The sequence below is a fragment of the Poecilia reticulata genome, chromosome 22 (assembly GCF_904066995.2).
Source record: "Poecilia reticulata chromosome 22, P_reticulata-male-v2, whole genome shotgun sequence".
Taxonomy (NCBI): Eukaryota; Metazoa; Chordata; class Actinopteri; order Cyprinodontiformes; family Poeciliidae; genus Poecilia; species Poecilia reticulata.
In genome coordinates, this window is record NC_088851.1 from 2,862,210 (window position 1) to 2,884,479 (window position 22,270).

General features: G+C 40.8%; 3 protein-coding genes across 6 annotated transcripts in view; 2 read left to right on the forward strand and 1 right to left on the reverse strand.

The window, feature by feature from the left end:
- Positions 1–685: 685 nt before the first annotated feature.
- Positions 686–4,341, reverse strand: timm9 (translocase of inner mitochondrial membrane 9 homolog). Its single transcript, XM_008398693.2, has 4 exons — positions 4,251–4,341; positions 3,946–3,994; positions 2,960–3,055; positions 686–1,144 (listed from the first exon to the last, which is right to left on the reverse strand). Exons 2-4 carry the CDS (start codon positions 3,982–3,984, stop codon positions 1,010–1,012), a joined length of 270 nt encoding a protein of 89 aa, XP_008396915.1. The 5' UTR covers positions 3,985–3,994; positions 4,251–4,341; the 3' UTR covers positions 686–1,009.
- Positions 4,342–4,727: 386 nt separating this feature from the next.
- kiaa0586 (KIAA0586 ortholog) overlaps positions 4,728–22,270 on the forward strand; it is a 37,072-nt gene continuing 19,529 nt past the window's right edge. For all 4 annotated transcript variants that reach the window (XM_008398690.3, XM_081603569.1, XM_008398692.3 and 1 more), the window contains exons 1-7: positions 4,728–5,653; positions 6,373–6,469; positions 6,667–6,892; positions 7,389–7,459; positions 8,389–8,473; positions 8,565–8,631; positions 9,200–9,326. In XM_008398690.3, the coding sequence (XP_008396912.2) occupies positions 5,371–5,653; positions 6,373–6,469; positions 6,667–6,892; positions 7,389–7,459; positions 8,389–8,473; positions 8,565–8,631; positions 9,200–9,326 (956 nt within the window). In that variant the 5' untranslated portion in view covers positions 4,728–5,370. The remainder of the gene's footprint in view (positions 5,654–6,372; positions 6,470–6,666; positions 6,893–7,388; positions 7,460–8,388; positions 8,474–8,564; positions 8,632–9,199; positions 9,327–22,270) is intronic.
- irf2bpl (interferon regulatory factor 2 binding protein-like) lies at positions 11,369–17,390 on the forward strand. The gene has a single exon (XM_017302458.2). The coding sequence runs from the start codon at positions 12,476–12,478 to the stop codon at positions 14,495–14,497; it is 2,022 nt and encodes a 673-aa protein (XP_017157947.1). The 5' UTR covers positions 11,369–12,475; the 3' UTR covers positions 14,498–17,390.

Sequence of the window (22,270 nt, forward strand, 5' to 3'; positions counted from 1 at the left end):
CGTGTACAAATTAGAAAAACAGTGATCTGACAAAAAGTAATCTCCAGCAGGTGAGAAGCATTTGAAAGAAAATAAATGAAAAAGAAAACTTGTAAGATCCTCCAATTGATATGTAGGCTTTCATAGATTGTTATTTGGGACTCATCTGATGTATAATAAATAAAAAAAGTGAACATATTTAAATAATTTAATATTCATATATTACACATTTTTATACACAGAATATAATTCAAAGCACTTGTTTTTAAATTAGTTGATTCTAGCTTACTGTTAATTAAAACCCAAACTCAGTTTCTCAGAAGATTAGATTACATGCTGACTGGGGAAACGTCACGCTGGACCTCTAGCAGCATATATTTACCATTTTTTGTCAGTTGAACAGACTGTGGCTTCACTTAATGCCCACACACACTCTGTACATGAACTTAGTGACTGGGGTGCAGCAGCTCCTCCAGAGTGGTGGGAACAGGAAGTAATGCAAGAAATGCAAGTGTTCCTTGTGTCATCGCACGCTCCTCAGCCATGTTTTAGAATCCTTACTTCAGAAATATGGAAAGAATATGAGATTCTACGAAAAAATAAATAGAAATTGAGTGACAGACCCAGAAAATAACGAAATCAAACAGTCTAGTAGAAAGCCGGTTAAAATCTATAAATTAAACATTTCATAAACAGACCAAACCTGTAAAATCTTGGACTTTATTATTTTCAGAGAAACATCAAAGCATCCAGTCACAAGCTATAAACCCCACATTAAAGGATAAAAGCTCCGTTTCAGTAAACAAGATGCAGAATCTTAAAGCCAGCTTTCACATCATGTTCTGGGGTTTTACTCTGTGTCCTGCTGAGCTTCAGCAACTGATGATTCAGGCTCCACTGGCAGCTTTGCCTCGGTTTCACCCTCAACATCATCACCATCATCAGAAGTGTCTTCAGTTTTTTTGTGATGACAGAGGTTCTGCTGGACCAGGATCAGTTTAACCATGCTTCCCTTCAGTCTGAGAGCAGCTCAGCGAGGCTGCCCCAGCAGTCCTGCCTTAGCAGCCAGAGCTTCGTTCTGCTGAATGTGGTACTCCTGGAAGCGCATGGAGATCCGCTGAGTCATTTTTAGGTACTTCTGCAGGCAGGACTCAGAGCAGCTGGACTGGAAGACAAAAAGGAAACAAATTAGAGAAGACGGGAAGTTACCTGGGGCTGAGGATGAACAGTTCAAATATTCTTCCAAATTGCTTTGGTGATTTCACAGACTGTCCTTCTTGAGAAAGCTAAGATCCTTCAAAGTCTACAGCAAGATGAAGGATCATGCTGCGAGGTTTGCTGTTTATTGCTGAGAGTGTCATCTCTTCTGCCGTCATCTGTTGGGACAGCAGCTTCAGAGCCAGGGAGCTAAAAAGGCTCAACAACCTGATAAAGAAGGCTGGTTCTGTTCTGGGGATGACTGTTTTAACCTCTCTTTTAATCAAGAAAATTATGGACAACCCTGACCATCCTCTTTATGATGCTGTCTTACAAAAACAGCATTTTCTGTCAGAAGCTTCTTCAAAGTCACTGTAAGACAGACTGCCACAAGCAATTTTCTGAGAATAGCCATTACCATGTACTAAATCTCTTTGAAGAATTAGAATTAATATGAGTTACAACATTTAATTTCCGTTGGGATCAATAAAGGATTTTTGAATTTGAATGAAGCCTTTAAGCGGCAACTCTTAAAGAGATAGTGTTATGTGTTTTCCAGGCATATATCCCATTTCATAGCATAATAAAGTAATTATGCTACATTTAACTTGGAAAAAAATGCTACACCTTGAAATTGGGTCTCTGTCTCTTTAAAAACTCCTACTCTTTCTGAAACTCCACCTTCAGGAAGTCATCACAACATGGCTCCTCTATTAACTCTTTAACAACATTTTTAACAATGTTGCACTGAGAAGAAACTCATAAGGAGTTCAGCTAATTTGCAGTTCCAACAGGCGTTTGCTAATTGCTGTTGGCTAGTCTGAAGGAGCTAGCATAAACTTACAGAGCAGTTGTGAGTTTATGCCTCACAGCTGCTCTGTAAGGCATAAACTCAGAAACTAGAGCTCTGAGCAGGAGCTGCGCCTCGGTGCAACCTGAAGCGTTTTGTACCGCTGAATGGTTGAAATTGAGAGATGAAAAGATTCCTCAAAGATGAATAAAAGCATCAAGGCACTCCAGGTATGTTTTGTTGTAATGCTCAAAAAAGTCAATTTTGCATTATGTCATTTACTGTCCCTTTAATGATTAAAAATTAAATTATATGAGATTTCAACATTGATATGACCAGTGACCCCCATAATTCATAAAAAGTACTCACTGATATGAATGACAGAAGTATTTTTTGTCTCTTTTGTTTTTTAGGATATTAAATGGATGTGATAATGGTTACTATGACAACACATGCCATGAAATGGGGTAAGAAGTGGTGATGGGAACAACCGGAGGTAAGAGGTAAGAAAAGTTTCGTTGTATGGAATATTTCAGCAACAAGCAAGCAAGAAATATTACATTTGCGTGAATATCATCAGCACATTAATCATTATAAAATATTTGAATAAAGACTCAAATTAATGTTCCAGTCATTACAAAGGCAACTCTAAGTTTGTTTGATGTGATTTGAAGGAGCTCAGTGTTTCAGCTGTTTTGCAGTATTATGGAAGTTTGTTCCAGATAGCAGGGCTAACAGGGGCCCAGCAGTGAACCCTGGGGGACTCTGGGTGTGATTAGGCAAGTCTCAAACCAGTCAAGTACTGGACCAGACAGAGTAGATGAACTAATATTTAACCATTAGCATTGTCCACAACAAGTGACATAAAATATGGAGATATTTTGACCCCCATATCTGCTATTCCTAAAGCTGACACAAAAAAAGGTTTAATACCTGTCTGCTAATATTTGCAAAAAAAAGTCAAGTAAAAAATGTCAGGTTTTTTTTTTTTACCTCCTCAGGTTTCACATCTCTGGTGGTGAAATCTTTGACACAGTCCATGAAGCAGTTCTCCGTTACTTTGTTGTAAGTCCCCAAAAACTCTTTGAACTAAAAGTTGAGCAGAAAATACACTCGTCAGAAGCAAACCATTATTTTCCCAACTTTTACCTCATGCTGAGAAGGGTTAAGTGGCTGTATAAAAAGGAAAGACACTGAACATTTGAGTGATTTTCTCCAAACGTTCTCTTAGTGGACAGAACAGTTGCTCTTTAGCTGTATGAGTTAAAGACTTGGTACTTTTGTGGAAAAAGGAGCAGGAGGTGTGACAGTTTAAGATCCTTAAAACCTTATTTCCTTCAGTTTCTTATTTCTAAGAAACATTTTGTTCTATTCTAACTTCTAGGAGTGATTCAAAACCTGGCGTGTTAATCCTCTAACTGGAACAGGAAAGATTAGGGATTCACCAATTGCCGTTTTCTGGCCGATTGCAGATATTTTTAAAGGCCTGGCCCGCCCATTAGGATTTTGACCAATACCAATTTTTTTTTGTCTGAAAAGTTGCTAGGTATACCAAGAAAGTCAATAAGTTGGCAACAGTGTGGAGACTATTGTTAAGTGAGCATGTGCAGACATGATCTGGTGGGTGTGTCTGACTGTCAGTCCTCAAAATTGCTGATTTTCAGAGGTAGGTAAGATCAGTGGATAGGATCATGTCAGTATCGGTTCCTAAAATGGAAGAAATCAGGGCTGATCAATCGGTGCACCAATTTTTAATGAAGGACCGAAGGTCATCATACAGTCAGACTCACACAGCAGTTCAGTCCACTTCTACTGTCTGCAGAACAAGACCCAACTAAGAACACCTTATTTTGCTAAACTGGAGTTAAAGAGTACAAGTGGAAAACAACAGGACTGTAGTCTGTGTATGATTACATTACTTATATATGTAATAACACTGTTTTTCCATTCTATGGTGTGGTGGTACTATTGTATCTTACCTGTTTGATCTGGTCAGACTCGGTCACCTGGACGGCCATAGTTCACAGTCTGAAGGAAAAAAACGTGACAGTCACACCAGCTTTATTCAATAACTATCCTGTACATCCACACACAGTAACTCCACTGCTGTCAGGAGGAAATGCTGTAAATATCCTCATTCTACACGAGCATCAGCTTTCTGGTGCATAAAAATCCTATTATTATATAAATGATACTAGATTTGTTTTCCACTTGGGTATTTTTTAAAATTAATATTCTCTATTCTTTAGCAGGGACATTCTCGGTTTGCTGCGATGACTGTTACCTGTGTGTGTATGTCCGCGCTGGGCCCACGCTAGTAATGGGGACGACTCTCCGTGTGTGTGATGCAGAATCTTTGAAGGGCGAAAAGACGAACACGGCCGCAGATTCTCTACAAAGCTTTAAACACATTCATTCCAACTAAAACACACTGTTGGTCCAGCTGTAAGCCTCACATTCACAGAACTACAAGGTTACAACTCTGACAGCACACCATGAGGAAACCTTTGTCTTCTTGTGTTTTACGGCGGATGGCAAGTCAACTATGAGCGCATTATCGCCACCTATTGAAAGGGAGGATGAACAAGAAATGGCAGCAAACAAAAAGCTTAACCAGGGAACATTAGGGTTGAAAAAAAAGGAACCAACTAAAATCCCTAAATGAGTCTAAAACGTATGTTTATGAGTGGGCAGATTCTTTTTGATAAAAAAGAATTGTATTTCTACACAGAAGCAACTAATGTAGAGTAGTTTTTCTACATTACTTGCCATAATTTAGATTTTTAAATTATGACAATGAAACAGATGAATTCTTGAGACAACGTTGTTATTTAAAGTGAAGGAAAGGGATATCTAAATATCATATAAACACAGTATATTTAAAGGAAAGAAACTATATCAGCAGTAAGGGAAATATGATCGGATAAATTGCCAGGTGCAGAAAGGGAGTTGAGTAAGAAATCGGCTTGATGACATGATGTTGCTCTTCCAGTAGGTGGCAGTATAGACTGAAAGAGAGCCTAGACGAGAAGGAAGCAATAACAGCGCCCATTAGGGGCAGTGTAGCACCTGGTAGTTTGCAGATAGCTACATACTCAGTAGACAAAGAAGAGGTGGGGAAAAGCGGAAGTTAAAAGTAGAGTTTCCCTAACAGCCAGGGATGCATTGCCTCCTAAGTTTGTTCGATTATTTTACACTTCAGCTGTTTTTAGTAGGCGCTCTTCGCGTTCTGTTCCTGTGCAATTAGCTTCCATGCTCTGGTTTGTTTCAGTCCAGCTTATTCTCCAAGCAGAAAGTCCACAAGCGGGAAATTTGAAATGTGTTTTGCTGAGACTTGCTAAACCTGCTGTAACTGTAAAACAAAACTGTTCCATCAAAGCTGCAATACATTAGCTGCTGCCTGCATGTTGTCTCCGGCTCCCTCTGACTCAACCGCTTTCAGTCCGGGTCAGTCGTCGTGCAGTCCGGACACCGGGGACGTTTTAATCCGTTCCACTCGCCTTGTTCTCCCGGAGCGAAGGCTGGAACCCAGTGAGATACCCCAACCCGTTCAAATAACAGTCCAGAAGCTGGGGGACCCTGTGCGCGTCCAGTCCCATTGGGCCAAGGAAACGCAGAGGCCACGGAATCCCGGACACAAACCGGAGGTTGTTGACCCAGCTCGGGCAGCAAACGATTCCCACACCGGTAAGACATAAAAAAACTGGGGGCCAGTGTGTGTCACTGTCCCGAAAATGTTGTAAAAAAATGTTCGTCAACGTTTTATTTGCTAAAATGAAACTTTGACTCTCCGAACCTTCCAAACCGATCACCATGGCAACGTAAGATGTAAACACAACTTTAAGAGTTTCGAGTTTCGTGGTTGGATTGTGACACTTCTCACTTGATCCACTCTGACCTTAGAATGCATTAAATTCCACTTTTACGACATGAAACTGAGCTTGTTGTTGCTGAATGGAGTTGCATTCAATTACACTGAGATACAGACAAGAAACAAATACGCTGATAGGGCCACAACTAACAATTATTTTAGTTATGGGTTCACCTATTGATTATTCTAACGATGAATCACATTGCAGAGTTTTCGTATAAGCCTGTTTTATACAATATTAGAACTTCAGCATATTAATAAAATGCAAATAACCAAATAATTTAAATAATCTTTTAAATAAGAAAACAATTCCTAAAATGAAATACAATTTTTGGGGGGCTTTAAGAAAATTATAATTGAATAGCAAAAAGTGCCTAATAGATTTTTTTCTTTCCAGGATTTGAACCAGGTGTAGCCTTGCACTACACACATTTTATAATGGACGTGGTTTCCAAAGACCTTTGACATGTTGTAAAGATGCTGGCAAACAACCACAGGAAGTGTCTCTGAGATAATGCTGACATGTTGCTTCCAGGACCCCTGGCTCAGTCATCCTCCTCGGGTCAGGAGCTTCAGACATCATGCTTCAAGTCTGGGGGGCGAGGAGTGGTGCTGGGAGCGCTGAGACAACGGTAAGAAGATTCACCAGAACTTCAATTTATATTCTGAGCTCCGTCAGCGAAAACCTTTAAGTTTTCAACTCTGGTGTCTTGGAAATCACACTTGATTTATGAGTATCTTTTCTGATATTGGGCTGTCAATAGACAGCCCAATATAATATATAGTTTGGTCATTTTTATAGTTAATATAGTTGTGTCCCTCTGCCCAGCTGCCACAGCAACCACCACAAGAGGGAAGTCAGCGTCCAACTGTTGCGACCAAGGCCGACTCCGAACACATCAAACCGTTGGAACAGCCCTGATCAGAGCGCTGACGATGCAGAGAGTGTGTCGGGTTTTCAGACCGAGGCGTCATCTGGTCGCCTTGGAGACATCAGCAAAACTGCAGCAGCTGCTGCAGCCGCAGCTGTGGCTGCAACCGCTCCTCTCATGAAGGTAGTTAGCTGGGATGAAAAATGCAGAACTGCAATGCCGCTGTTTATTAACTGACCAATTCTTTGGATCATCAGAATTTTACTCATTTTCTTTTTCTGGTCTCTGTCATGTGTATGTATTAAATCCCAAAGTCCATCCAACTGGCCAATTATATTACTATATTAGTGAGCAGAATTTGACTGCATGGTGACTGAAAATTACTACCAAAAATGACACCCAAGAAATTGATACATAAGATTTTACACATATTGAAACTGGAGACGATTAAAGTTGTTAGGGGCGATTAATTTTGGGGGATCAGCGGTCAACTGGTACATGACAAGCTGATTTTATCCACTGACCTTATCTACCTCTTGTAGTTTTAAATTATAATTCACCGTGTTTTTTTTTATTTTTTATATTACTTGAATTTTTCCGAATTGTTAAAATTGCTTTTTAAATATCAAATTTTTCAGCTAGAATAAGTGTCTGAGCTTGTTCTTGTGTGTCTGTTCAGGCCCAGTCAGACATTGAAGCTCGAATGTCTCAGTTGTCTGAAGGCATCCAGACGCTGCTGCACACAGACAGGTACACAAACGCTTTGTAGCTGTTTTTGCTTCCGCAAGACCTTGTAATAAAGAACTGACACTCGTTGAATGTTTTGTCACACTACAACCACAAATTTGAATGCATTTGGGATTTTATATGGTAAACCAACACAAAGTAGTGGATAATGGTAAAGTAGAAGGACGATGCATTCTTTTAACGGTAGATATCTACTCTGACCAGTTTAGGTTTAGGTCAGTGTAAGGAGATGTCCATGTCTTTATTTTATTTAGAGGTATCAGAGAAAAAGGGGGTTGAATAGATCTGCACGTCAGGGTTTGAAAGGAAAACTTGAAAAATGATGCTTGGCTTTCCTTCAATTTCACAATAATTACCTAGTTTATGTTGGTTTATCACATAAAATCTCAGAATTTTTTTTTAGAAAAACTTGGAAATTTCTGAGTTTCAGAAATTTTACATTTTGAAAACTCGATTTCAAGGCATTAAGTCCATTTATGAGATTTTTGTCGGAAATTTGCTATTTATTTTTTCTATCTACAATGGCCCTAATGAGCTGATGTAGAACCCTGATGTAGAATCTGCAGCTTGCAGAGAAAAACAAAAATCACAAAGGTTGAAACTATTTTTCTGAACATGTAGTAACCTTGTTTTGTCTGTAGAGGGCTGCAAAGTAACTTAACACAGAAATGACATTTTTTGTTGTAGCCTGAAAAAACAAGGAAGTAGTATTATTATTACCCCAGGTTTTGAAATGTGTGTTTGAATAACTGATTGAATAGGAAAAAAGTAATAAATCCCAAAAATATTAAGGGGTCGATTATGTTCTGGTGGATCATACCTGACTGATTGGATTGTTCTGTGTGATTGTGAACAAGCTGCTGTGCTTTCGTCGTATCTGAAGCAAACTGCCTGTGACAGCTGTGTGGCCTGACTATGTGTTCTGATATAAGGGAGGATGATGGCTGGAGACAGAGTCTGAGTCAACACACACTGCATCGCCTGGAGACGCTGCAGAGCCAGCAGCTGCAGCTGCAGGTAAACTGCTTCACCTGCTCAGATGCACTGCTGCTGCTGCATCCTCCCTCTGCCTTCTCACTGATTATTCGTTCTCCTCTTGTCCAATCAGAGCCAGCTGCTGGAGTCAGCTATCAAGATAGTGACGGGTCAGGATTCCATTGCCTCAGACTCCAAAGGTCAGTCTGCTGTCACCAGGTGGCCGCCTGCAAACACACACTATCACACCCAGAACCCTCAACCCAAACGGATTTGTTAACTACAGCTGGGTTTATTTCTGTTTTTTATTTCAATAATGAGAATAAGAAAAAGTGAATGGAAATGGGTTGAACTTAAACCGACAGGTTATCTTTGTCTGATATTAAATTATAATCTGAAATATTTTAAGTGTGACAAAAAAAGCAAAAACAGAAGAAATCTGTAAGGGGCAATAAATGGATTGAAAGTGACTTCAGATGGCCTCGTTAGCGGCCTGGTGTTCTGATGATATGACAAGACTGAAAAGAAGTGAGCTCATCATTTTGTTCCAGGTCAAAATACAGTAAATGGTTTTCTATTGGACAATCTACAATTTCTCTCAGCAGCATGTGAATTTGACTAACAGCCCCTTTGTTTGCTGAATATGCACACATTACTGCATTGCTGTCCATTTTGTCGCAAAATTGACAGAATCCTGAAGACAAAATGACAGAATGCCTTCTGAATTTCTAATCATTCACAAAAACGTTGTCTCCTGTCTTCCACTAGCCAAAGTCAAGGACCAGAAGCCAAGCTCGTCAGGAACCAGAGGGCCTGCTATTGCCCCCGCTGTCATGCCGACGGATGCAGTTGCCATGGAAACGTGCCACTGTGACTTCAGGCCAGAGCAATCCAGGTAAAATTGGACACGCTTACAGACGGTATCTCATCACTTCTGTTTTGTTCAATTTGTTCAGCTTAGCTTTGTGTGTAAGGCAACAGCAGCTTCACTGTAAAAAGGCAGTTTGCTGCAGTTGGAAAGCAGCCAGATTCAGTGAACGCCCCTATGTTTATATATTTATTATCAAAGAAGCATTTTGCACCGTGAATAAACGGACGGCTGCCGGCTCTCAGAGCCGGTATTGGCTTGGTGCTGTGGGGGCTGACACCTCACAGCTCTGATGTTTTCTTAGTTTATGGTGTCTCTGTTTTCTTTGTGGGTTTGCTTTATGCGCCTCAAATGTCCCAAACACCCATGTCAGGTTCATTGTTTATTCTGATTTTATGTTTTGAAACTCCCCCAAAAAAGATTACTTTAGATGTTTGAATTCTGGTTTTTCATTGTTTGTTCAATGAGAGCATCAATGCCTATAAATATACATTTTAACATATAATTGAATTCAGTTATTGTGTGCTGATTGACAACACGGGCACTAATTAACGTAAATGATGTCATATATATGATAATCCATATGTTTTATTTTTAGAATTGTGCTTATGGGGCTTTGGCTGTATATAATGATGGATATATTACCAAATACTTTGTAAAGATATTAGTTTTTTTTGTCTATTTTAGTGTTGCAACAATAAACATCACAAATATTCTATTATTGTATTGTCCATGATAACACCAGACAATACAAGTTGAGGGATTTTAATGAAACACAAAAAGGAATATTTGCTTTCTACAGATTTCTTTCTTACAGCTGTCCTCAATCCAAACATGTCAGCAGTTTCTCCAGCAAATGGAAGAAGACACTATTTTTTGTGTTAGACACATGAAGCAAAACTTCATTATTAAATAGAAAGGTGCAAATTCAGGTGAAGCATTGATAGTTATGCATAGATGTAACTATGCATGTCAGGCTTTGTGTTTGACCAAGAAAGGATGTAGATTTAGGGGAGAGAATCTGCATTCAAAGCACCAGAATGTTTTAACTGAGCCCAGCTCTGCTCGTATGTGTGTGTTTGTGTGTGTTAGGTGATTTGCATATTTATGCATAGAGAGTGAGAGTTGGGGCGAACAAGACTGCAGCTCATGATGTTCAGCAGATTCCTCCCCCTTTCTTTGTGGCCAGCAGACGGGTTTCTAGGGCAACACAGGGTACCCATCAGAGGGATGCCTGTAGGTGTGTGTGTGAGAAGAGCTGGCAGAGAGAAAACGCTACCTTGATGAAGGTGTGATGTACTCAGATTGCATCAGCATAACATCAGATCACAATCTGGTATGTTGACAAAAAAATTAAGTATTTTTTTTAATACAGTGATTAAAAAATACAGTGAATAAAAATAGCTTACTTATATTTTAGGTGTCTTCCTGTGGTAATTTTTCAGGTATTTTATATACTGTTTTGCAGCAGGTATACTGACTTCCAAATGGATGCACAATGATTTGGGCAGAGGTGGCAGTCAGCCAGTTTCCCATCGATCTGAGTAATCGATCAGCCAAAACCTGTTGCATCTGAATTCTGTTTGAGGTCGGGAACTCATGCTGTGAGGCAAAAACAGGAAGGATTTTGCAATTTTTTTTTTTCTCTTTTTTTGTTGGATTTAAAACTTCTAACTCTAACAAAGACATAGTTTATAGTTGAAACAAAATCTAAACTGGGAAGTAAAACACAGCAGATAAAAATTCTAATTGTGTGAGAAAAATATGATAAAATTAACGGTGCGGTGATCAATCAGCCGCCTAATCAACCAATCCCCATTTTCTTTACTTTTGATAGTCAGCCGATCCTTAAACCTCCACAAAGGTCTGAAAATCCAACACTGTCTCCTTTTGCATGACAGAGACAGACAGACCATGAGGTTACCTCTGCATGTGAGCTGTTAACAACAGTCACCCTGCTGAAAACTCAACACTTTGTCGCTATGTTTAGAGACTTTTCAGACTCCAATAGCAACTTTTTTTTTTTAAAGGCAAATTTTGACAGATCTAATGACTCCTTTCTGTGTTACTTTGGCGACATTGTCAGTTATAAAAGAAAAATCTACAGACAAAATCGGAATCAACGGGTCAGGCTTTTTAAAGATCGGTGATCAGTCAGAAAACTCTAAAACTGATGTCAGTAACTCCAGTCACAATCTGCATCACATCAGGCAGAGATATCAGCGCATCAGGTCTGGCTGTTGATCTAGTTATTTGTAGAAGAACCAAACTGTGAAAATAGGGAGGAAAAGAACGCTGGTGATTGTTGAGGTAAAAGATGACATAAACTAGGCTTCTGTTCTGTCTTAGCAGCATTTTTACAATTCACTACAGTGAATTAAAGACTATGGCTATGAGGTTGATACCACAGTGATTACAAAGACTAACTAGAAAGTGAAACTGGCCAGGAAAAGCCTGATCGGAGTGTTTCTACATGCAGGGTTTTGTGTGTTTGCAGTTCTGCAGATGAAGTGCAGTAAAACTGCCTAGCAACACTGACATATCTGCAGCATCCCTATTCTAACCACCATCAACTTTAGAGTGCTCATATAGTTTCAAAACATTCATTGTTTTTAATATTGATGCTGAGCTGATTGGTTGATATAGTTATTGTAGAACATGGGTGCTTTATACTCGGCTAATATTTAAATATTACAACGTCTGATCTCTTCCACTCAACAAACCTTTTGTTGCTAGATATTGGACCTTTTTTTCTACATTGCAGTTTTTTTTTTTTTGTTTTTTTTTTACATGCAAGCCCAGCGTTGTTTTTTTCTCTCGCCATCATCTTTTGTTGTGATTGTTTTGTCACAAACTGCAGCTGCTTCTTCCTGACAGTAATGAGAGTGAAAGGACAAGCAGTATTCTCCTGCTTGCCAAGAGGAATCCCTTAGTCTTCCAGGTGGCATGGCTGGGAGGTTGCAGAGGGGCGGGGTGTTGCAAGCCAAATTCCTAAGCCTTCCTGAGAGGATGCGGGAGGAAACGCACAACACCCCCACCTTCTCTGCTGCAACATCACAAGGGAGGAACAATAACACGCCGCAGTCTGTCCTCCTCATTCATTCTTTTTAGGCTTAGCAGCGGAGGGTGAAAGCAGCTCAGAGGAGGAGGCAGGGAGGGAGACCGACAGAGGGAAGATGTCCTCCCCGCAGGTCTCCTCATCCCGCAGACAGTCGTGCTATTTATGCGACCTGCCCCGCATGCCCTGGGCCATGATATGGGACTTCACCGAGCCCGTGTGTCGGGGCTGCGTCAACTACGAGGGCGCGGACCGGATCGAGTTCGTCATCGAGACGGCCCGCCATCTGAAGCGGGCTCAGGGCTTCCAGGACAGCCGGTCCTCTGCAGGCGGACTGCCCGCGCAGCAGCAGTCCGCTGCCGCGAAGAGCCAGGCGGTTTTACTGAGTGGGAAGGAACCTCTGGGGCAGCTGAACCACTACCAGGCGGATGGACAAGGGAAATCTCAGCAGCCCAGTTTGGACCGATACGCACAGGTAGCGGATAGCCGGGCTCGGTTTGACTACTCGGTGCACAGCTGCAGCAGCAGGCCGCCCAATGGATTCGGAGGGCTGAACGGCTTTAAAACAGATGACGGACCACCTGAGCTGAACCGGCAGAGTCCAAACTCCCGGAGCAAAAGCAACGGTGGGCTGGTATCAGCACCAGCCCAGATGACCGTACCGCCGAACCTCATGCCTCAGACCGGAATGAACGGACCGACTTCGCATAGCTTGGCGGGCAGACCCCCTACCAGCTCCATGGTGGTCGTCTCTCTGCCCGGCCAGGTGGGACACTCCGAGCTGGGTGGAAAGCGACCCGCCTCCGTGTCGAGCACAGACCAGGAGCGGGAAATGAAGGAGAAACAGCGGAACGCGGAGGCTCTGACTGAGCTAAGCGAGAGCCTGCGGAACCGACAAGAAGATTGGGCAAGCAAGCCGAAACCTGTGCGGGAAACACTTGTCCTCCTCTCCGGGTGCACACCGTTTGATGTCCGCTTCAAGAAGGACCACGGTCTGGTCGGCAGGGTGTTCGCTTTCGACGCTGTGTCCAAAACCGGGATGGACTATGAGCTTAAAATATTTATTGAGTATCCATGCGGCTCCGGGAACGTGTTCTCCAGCGCCTCGGGGGTCGCCAAGCAGATGTATCAGGACTGCATGAAGGACTTCGGCAGAGGCCTGTCTTCTGGGTTTAAGTATCTGGAGTACGAAAAGAAGCACGGGTCCGGGGACTGGCGCCTTCTCGGAGACTTATTACCGGAGTCTTTGCGGTTTTTTAAAGAGGCAGTGGGGGAGGATATGCTGCCGCAGCCTTACATCGACGGCAGCTGCCCGCTGCTGCCAACATCTCTCGTTCTTCCAGGTCGAGCTTCGGCTTCTGGCAGTGGGAGTAGCACCACCAGGGCCGGGGCGAGGAAGAGAAAAGCCTCCCCGGAACCGGACTCTGCTGAGAGCAGCCTGAAGTTGACGGATGAGCAGCAAAGGCAACAGTGGATCAACAGCCAAGCTGAAGCTCTCAAACTCTCGATGGCTGCGGGCTCGTTTGCTGGGCCTCCGCCCCCGCTGACCCCGGGGCACCCCGGTGTCTCCTCCGGCCGCACCACGCCTCCAGATGCCGCGGCACCTCAGAACAGGCAGTCCCCGATGGCTGCGCTTTTGTCAGTGGCAGACACGCTGGGGAACTCGTACTCTCCCAACAAAGACAGAGACTCTGTTCACTCCACCACTTCCTCGTCTAGACACAATAGCAGCAGCCCAGTATCTCCGCCCTCCGTGTCCGGCCAGAGGCGCCTCTCCTCACGGACCGGAGACACCGGGTTGTCCGCAGCGTCGCAGTCCGCCGGTGCCATGGACCAGCTCCCGTCCCAGAGCGTGCCCGATTCACCGATGGCCAACAGCGGACCTTTGTGCTGCACTATCTGCCACGAACGCTTAGAGGACACGCATTTTGTCCAATGTCCCTCCGTCCCTAACCACAAGTTTTGCTTCCCGTGCTCCAGAGAAAGCATCAAAGCCCAGGGGGCGTCTGGGGAGGTGTACTGCCCCAGCGGGGACAAATGTCCCTTGTTGGGCTCCAACGTGCCCTGGGCTTTTATGCAGGGGGAAATCGCAACCATCCTGGCTGGAGATGTGAAGGTTAAGAAGGAGAGGGACCCGTGAGGAGATTGAAAGAGGACCCTTAATGTCAACCTTGGTGAGAGAGAGAAAAAAGTAACATATCATGACCACACAGTGGTTCTGCTGCTGAGCCTCAAAAACCCCTTTTCTACATGATTAGAGGAAAATGTAAAAAAATAAATAAATAAATAATAAAATCAGTTTGCTCCTAATTTTTAGATCAATGCATTTTAGTTACCTAATGAAGCTGCTTCTCTGACAGTTTCAGTAGATGATACAAAAATTACTTTTGCTATCATGATTAAAATAACTTTGTAGGTTGTTTTGTTGTTTGAATGAAATCTGTGTCAATGTGCTTTTTATGTTGCATTTTGTTTGACCAAATCTGTTGAAACAAAAGAATATTCATCAGGTTTTTTCAAACTTAAACAATAACTTTTTGCTTTCTTTAAGAAAGCACCTAAACAGTTGATAAAATACTATGTACCAATGAATGAAGTTGTAATAATTCTTTTATCATGTCATATTTGCAGGATATCCGTTTATTGGTGCTTTATCTTCCAACACTTTAAATATATACAGCAGATTTCCTGTTTAAAATGTGGTGTTAGTACTATTATTGCAGTGAAGGACCTATTAACGCTTCCTCCACTACTTTGTATACATGTTAATAAGTATATAAAGAGTGCTTGGATGTTTAGATTACAGTATAAAAATAAAGGTGGAGTTTGGTAGTGAAGACAGTTGACTTCCTGTTTCATATTAGTATTTCTCTCCAGTTGGTTCTGCTGTTATCCTGCAGTATTTTAATGGATCAGAAAAGCTCTAATGTTCTTGTCTGGTCTTGAAAAAGGTAGCGCTGCTCCTAGCTTACTGGGTGGTGATGTGTTGATGTCTGACTGTCTCTGTTGGAGCCCTAACAAAATTTAAAGATGGTTGGTATTTAAAGGTGTAGTTCCACTGCGGGAACATTTTCTTGGAACCTGGGTAGTTTTATGGGGGAATTGTCCCCTCCTGCATTTCTACAGCATTTACCGAGGCAAAAACAAATGACCAGAGTAGAAAGTTACTCCAGAAAAGAGCCTGGTAAAGAGGTAATAGTTTTGAGCGCAGCTTTTTAAGGGAAGACTGCTGAGTATTTTTGCACTGGTTACCTATTCCAACAATGTAATTCAGTCAAATCCATGTAAAATATTCTAAAGCTCATCCTTTTTTTTTAACATTAGCTGAAAAAGATCCTAAATCATCTTCCTTCATTTACTTCCATCTGTGGTAAAAGAGGAAGTATTTTCTTTGTTTGAAAGAATATTTTAGGGTTCTGAGTGGTTTACGTTTTGTTGCACAAATAAAAACCACAACACCTTAGGATCAGTGACAGATTTTTAAAGAAACTATTTGTTGCTGCTGTGTGTATGTGGTTCATGCTCCCATGAGATATGACTAGAACCCCAGGACTTTGTCCCAAACATGGCTGCTCATCTCCTTCCGTTACCTCTGAAGTAAAGGAACAGCGATGTCTGCGTTGGTGAAATACTGTGGAGGTTTTTGTGACTCTACATAAAGTGTAAAGCATAGTTGCTGTAAAAAAAGAACATTTATGGTTTTATTGCTAAAATCATGTTTTAAATCCCTGTAAGAGGATTCCTTCTCCCACTCTATGAAGAGCAAGAGTTGTGCTGACTCCCCTACAGTGGGAGGGGTTATTTCAAATGAGAGGAGCTATGTGTGCAGTGGGAGGGGCTACTAACCCTGTTTTGGACTTTATAGTGGAAAGATAGTTCCAGATTTTATAGTGAAATGCACCTTAAAATCCTTACAGCTCATTATAAAGATTTTTCTTTATTAATTTAACTATTTGCAATTTTATTGTGAAATAATGAAGGAAAAGATTTTTAATTTATATTATTTAAGGGTTAAAACAGGCGCAATTAAAGCAAAATGTAAATCACTACAGTCCGTCCATGGTATTAATATAAAAAAGGAAGTTGAGAGAATATTTGAAATGTTTTCTGCTGAATTTCTAAAGTGAGTTAATTAATTTTAAACTGTACATTATTTATATTGTCTATTCACCAGATTTTGAAATTGAAAAACAGAAACGTATCGGTGTCATAACAAGTATTGTCATACTTTATGAATTCGAATAGAAAACTAATGTTGATGTTGATGAATTTCAAAATCAGTGACAGAAAGCCGGGTCATTTTTAAAGACTGCATGTGTAAATAATTTAACAAATGTAAGTTTTTCTTGAACCTTTATCCAAATCTGCTGTTTAAAGGAAGAATTTTTCAGTAAGAAAATATTAAAAAGGGTTATCACATATTTATAATTTAATTACAAAAAAAACAGTAAATGTGTACATCGAAATACTGTCTTTATAGGTAAATGAAAAGTTTGGATAGCTTATAGATGAGCAGTTTTGGGTGGATTTATCCGTACGGTACAGTCAGTCTTCCTTTTCCCCAGCTGACACATCTGAATGAAATCGTCCAGGACTCCCCTCCACCCCCAGAGCTGAGGTTGTAGCAGAGGCACAGTTGAACATAAATGTCCACATGCTAATGTCTCATAAAAACTCATCTAACAAAGTGAGAAAAAAAAAAAAAGAATAAGAAGAAAGTGGTTGTGTTTTATAGGGAAGTGTTATCAGTGATGTTTTTGGAGAACTGGACAGACTTCATCACATCATAAGGAGCTGTCTATAAGCGTAATGATTTCATCCAACTTTTTATTCCAACTGTTTAGTCATTTTAGTATGTTTTCAGTTGGTCCTAAAACAGTTTTGTACATTTGGGAATCTGTTCTGTATTACGGACCGTGTCTTTTTGTTATGCCCTACTCTGTCGTGATGCATACATATGATGAAACTAACACATTTGATATTGTAATGTGCCTTGGGGCTGAGTGAGTTCTAATAAATTCCATTGGAGTAAAGTTTTCATTGAAATGCATCTTTTCTATTTGATGTTCCATCATTCAGAGTCTGAAGAGACTCAGAGCTTTAAATACTTTTTGTCTTTCAACCTGGTTCTCATTGGAAACACTAAGGTTTTTACAAAGGTGCTGCATACATGACAGGTTTTACAGCACTGTGCTGACTGACCAGAGGTCTGTGGGTGTTCTCTTTTAATCACGGCACAATACAACCAGCAGACCTGAGGCAATCCAACAATGTTATCCAATCTCTTGCTGTTGACTGTAATATTCTTATCAAGCATTGAGCTTGAGCTTTTCAGTCATTGTTGTGACAGCCACTACTAGGTTCTGTTCTTCCTTTCCCCCAAACAGTTGAATAATAATAAATTAAATAACTTAAATGAAGTAACATTTTGACACACTAAGTTTTCAATTAACATTACAGCTTGCATGTATAGGGCATCTTTCCATGGGCCTCATAAACAGGAAGTCAGTCCTCTGAATGACATAACATCCAACTTGACAGTTTCCCATTTGCAAGCTGGAAAAACGATGAGATTTACTAATGGATGTGGCTATTGACCAGTTTAGTTACAAGTGACATTATAAATGTTGCTGTGCTTTCTTTTCAATTTCCCTTTGGGATTAATAAAGTATTTTTGAATTGAAATAAATTGAATTTCTTGCATTGTGACAAAAGGAATTCTGATAAGATTCAATATGTTAAAATACTTAAGGACCAATTTCACAAATGGATGTTATCCATTGAATCATTTTATTCTTTCACCACACTGTTCCTTTATAAACCACATAAATATTAAGCCCTCTCTGAGCTGTTGTTGGTTTCTCAACTGGGTCACCAATCAAGATGATACTTTCACACACAAGAACTTTAAAAAATCAAGGGACCAAAGGAGGTGGGGAGCAGAACTCAACTCAGCTGAGTTCCACATTGGGGCTGAAATTTTTGTCAGACACTTTACCAGACTATTCCCTCTCTGATTTCTGTTGGTTTTTGCTTTTCTTGTCACACTTTTGACGGTATTTCTTTTCCGTCAGGAACATCAAGCAAAGATGATTTCCGTATATACAAACTTTAAATGTTCAGATGATGATTTTAACCTTTCCAGAGTATAGAACCCAAGCACCACCAGGAGTACACATCCTACAGCTGGAGAACCACTGTTTTTAAGAGTACTGGTACATGTTTTTTTGTTTGTTTTTTGTCTTGAAGAGACATAATCATGCAGAAAGGTCACTGTTATAGAACAATCATTAGTATAAAAAATAGAGTTTAAAGCTGCAGAAAAGCTATGCAACAGTCTGTTATTCATCTGCTATTCTATATTCATCAATAATTATCTTGCTTGTATTGATATTTAAGATAATGAAATGTGTTAAATGTGAAATGTGTTTCTTTACAGCAGGTCTCTGCTGTAAACTGAAGCATCTGTTCAAATGAATCTCTGGGAGGGTTCTTCCCAGGAATATTAAAACGTTTCGCACACGACTCAGTGCATGCACATTAGCATGCAGGCTACAAGCTGAAGCACTGAGCCAAGGGCACCTTAACTATCAGTTGCTACACACAGTTCAGGTGAATTGTTGCTCAGAAAGAAAGATCCGCAATGCAGCTGGAAGCAGCACAGCCAGGCCTGCTGCTGTTACTCTGACAGGATAGATAGCTGCTGTGCTGTATTCCAGTATCACTGATCCTGTTGCAGTTCAGTGTAGAATCGAGGCTCCAGGCTCCTCTGGTCTGTGGCGGTGATGCAGCAAGGCATTTCCCTCTAAAACTCAACACGTAATATCAAAACCTGGCTTCAGTTCAGCCGTCATGTGATTGGTTGATGAGGTGTCTAATGTGATGGTTTTCAGTTTGCTGGCTCAGCCATTCTGTCGCACAAAGTCTCCATACTGCACTTTTTCTTTCTGTCTGGATTTAGATTGAGCCTCTTTGAGACCTGCTCACTTCCTGTTAGCTGAACATGTTCTTCTCTGACTCCAAATGTGATGGAGATGGTTGGACTGATGAGTAAAGTCAGTAAATGCAGATGCACGTTTGTTACGTATTCAGACAGCCTTTAGAATGCAGAAAGTACCATTTTAAATTCAAAAATACTTTATTGATCAGAGAGGTAAATTAAATATTGTTGTAATTCATGTTAATTAAAAATTATTCAAAGAGTCATTGGCTGATTTCTGATGCATATTAATTCCATACCTATAAACGGGAGAGAAAGACTGTTGATATTACCGTGGAGACAGAGAGCTTTAGCATACAGTTCTTCTTACTATAATCTGTCTCCTTTCCTGACTGTACATCCCTGCAGTTTTCACCCCTCCTCCTCTGTTGCTGTGGAGGAAGATGTGGTTGCCATGGTTACAACTTCCTGACTGCAAACGTAATTTATTCAGGAATGTGCGGCGGAAACGGGGAGGCAGAGAATGCGTTGTGTATAATCTGAACTGAGCTGATTTATTACAGTAAAAACACCGATGAATAAAACGTGTTTCTGGCCGTCAGCGGCGTCAGTGAAGCTGCTCAGCCAGCCGCTGATTCTTCCCCACAGACTCCTCTTTTTAATTTTTTTTTCTAAGCAGCGACATCATTTACCAAGCATCCCCCCGCACCCTCACACACACACACACATTCCTTCACCTAGAGACTCAGTTGTGTCCCCTCCCCCTCGCGATGTGATCACATTCCTCTGAATGTTTGTAACTGACGAATGAAGCATTTCTGAGTCTGACCTTTTGTCCTTGATCAACACGGCTCCCACCAACATATATGAAGTTTACCTGCTTTGCTCTCTATTTTTACCTCCTCTCTAAACACATAGATAGATTACACATTTCAAACCAATGCACCACCGAATCTCACCCAAAAAAAAAAGCAAAACAAAAAAAATACCATGCACCACAAACACAGATAAGCCGTTTATTTTTAATTTGCAATTTCAATGCTGGGGAAGAAATTTGAAATAGTACATTTTGTGCTGTGCATCATAATCAGGTTCTGAGTAGATCTTCAATATGGAAGAAGAAGAAACCAGAACTAGAGACAAAACATAGCGGCCAATTTGTTGAAGACATTTATTCTCAAATGAGGATGAAAATGCAGGTTATGAGGGTCCATCCCTGCCAAGGTTAGATGCTGTAGGTCAACTATTTTGCTTTTCTTAAAATGTTCTTAGAGTTATGAGACAAAAATAGTCAAGTGGTACATTTTTAAAAAAATTATTTGTGCTGAGCTGGGGGATCAAACTGGCTTTCTTTAAAGATACAGACTCATCTAAATGAAAAGCCCTCACTGAAACCACCTGCAGCCCAATGGTCATGTAATGCTTCTGTGAGAGAAGAGCTTGAAGAACAAAAAACAGCTTGTGAAACCAGGTATCTTACCACACTACAAACTGGACTTTAGACTTTTCATAACAAGGAATTCCAACTGGAGAGCTTTTTGCTCCAGAGCGATGGAGCAGGTCTGGAGCCGCAGCGGGTTATGTGGAGATGACGGGCATCTCAGTGAGCTACAGTTCTAGTCTGATGACTTGAACCTCGAACAGGAAAACATTTCAGATCACATGCTTGTCTGACAAAAGACTTGTTTCAATTTCCTTTATGCAGAGATCTTCACTGTGGAGCAACCAAGTTGCTAGTTGCTTCAACTAGTGTTGTGTTGCTTGAGGACTCTCATCTAAACAAGGTTTTGAAATGATTAACAAGAACTGAGATGTAATCTAATAGTCAATAACACATGAGAACTTGCAAAGTTAAATATTTTGATACCTAAGGAAAAAGGAAAGCTGCGTTTCTTTGTTTGACACAATCACTCTAAGAGAAGCGTTTTTTTAATGTTATAATTCTTTTTTAATCAATATCTTTTTGTTATTGTAGTGTTTTAGACTGAAAAGAAGCAGAAACTTTCTAGAATGTTAAACTGTCCTGGCAATAATTTCATATTTGGATTCAATAATTATTATAATTATATTATTATAATATAATTATAATACTGGAAATCTTCTTCAGACTTTGTCACCTGAAGAAGCAAACTGTTTAACATTCTCCTTCTAGCTTTAATGTTTTTGCCCCTTGTCAGGAGATTATACTACACATATTCATCCTTTTAATGTTTGCTGCATAATCTTTCCAAAACACTTCCTTGTGAACCTTCTTCAGATCAGTCTTAGGAAGATTAATGCAAACCAGGTCAGAGGGGGGCAGCGTGAGACTGTAAATAAACGACTTTCCCTTTGTGAACAGCGGCTGCTATCCTCCACCAGTTGTGTTGCTTAGCAACAGCAGAGACAGACCGTCTTCAACAGCTGTTCGGGATCATTCTGAGCAGCTTCATGACAGAGCAGGAGGTCGGAGCGGCAGCCATTTTATCCCCACTCATTTTACAGCTGCAGGCAGAGAACGGTTCACGTCTGCATTCACACAATGGATTCTCAGACTCTAACCTTTTAATACCCAACACTGTCCGTGTTTAGCCTGAATCTACAGTGAGACATAGCTGATAGAAGATTGTGTTTGTATAGAAGCTTTTGTCCGATGCTCCTCTCCGTCTCAACCCAAGTCACCCAACTGTAGTTTGAGTCTTGTGTGAAATGCTGTAGATGTTGAAGGTGTCGTGTGTCAGAATAGGGGCTGAGACTAAAGTCAAAACCTTTCTGGCACAACCATCAGGCCCTGCTGTCATTATGACATCTGTCTGATTTTACTCAGAAATCCAGCATAATCCTGTCTCTACAGCCAAGTGGTAACTTCAAAAATCCCAGAGACATTGTTCTGGACTGCAAGAAGTATAGTTGAAACAAACCTGAGTATCATATCTTTCAAGCAATTATTCAGACATTAAAATTTGGCATCAGTAATTTAGATAAATGAGGTAA

What these genes read in the sequence shown, in the direction of transcription:
- timm9 (XM_008398693.2), bottom strand. Translation starts at nt 3,984, where the DNA reads ATGGCCGTCCAGGTGACCGAGTCTGACCAGATCAAACAG. An exon ending in AGTCTGACCAGATCAAACAG is followed by an intron (nt 3,056 to 3,945) that starts GTAAGATACAAT and finishes CTCAACTTTTAG; the next exon opens with TTCAAAGAGTTTTTGGGGAC. An exon ending in GAGATGTGAAACCTGAGGAG is followed by an intron (nt 1,145 to 2,959) that starts GTAAAAAAAAAA and finishes TTTGTCTTCCAG; the next exon opens with TCCAGCTGCTCTGAGTCCTG.
- irf2bpl (XM_017302458.2), top strand. Translation starts at nt 12,476, where the DNA reads ATGTCCTCCCCGCAGGTCTCCTCATCCCGCAGACAGTCGTGCTATTTA.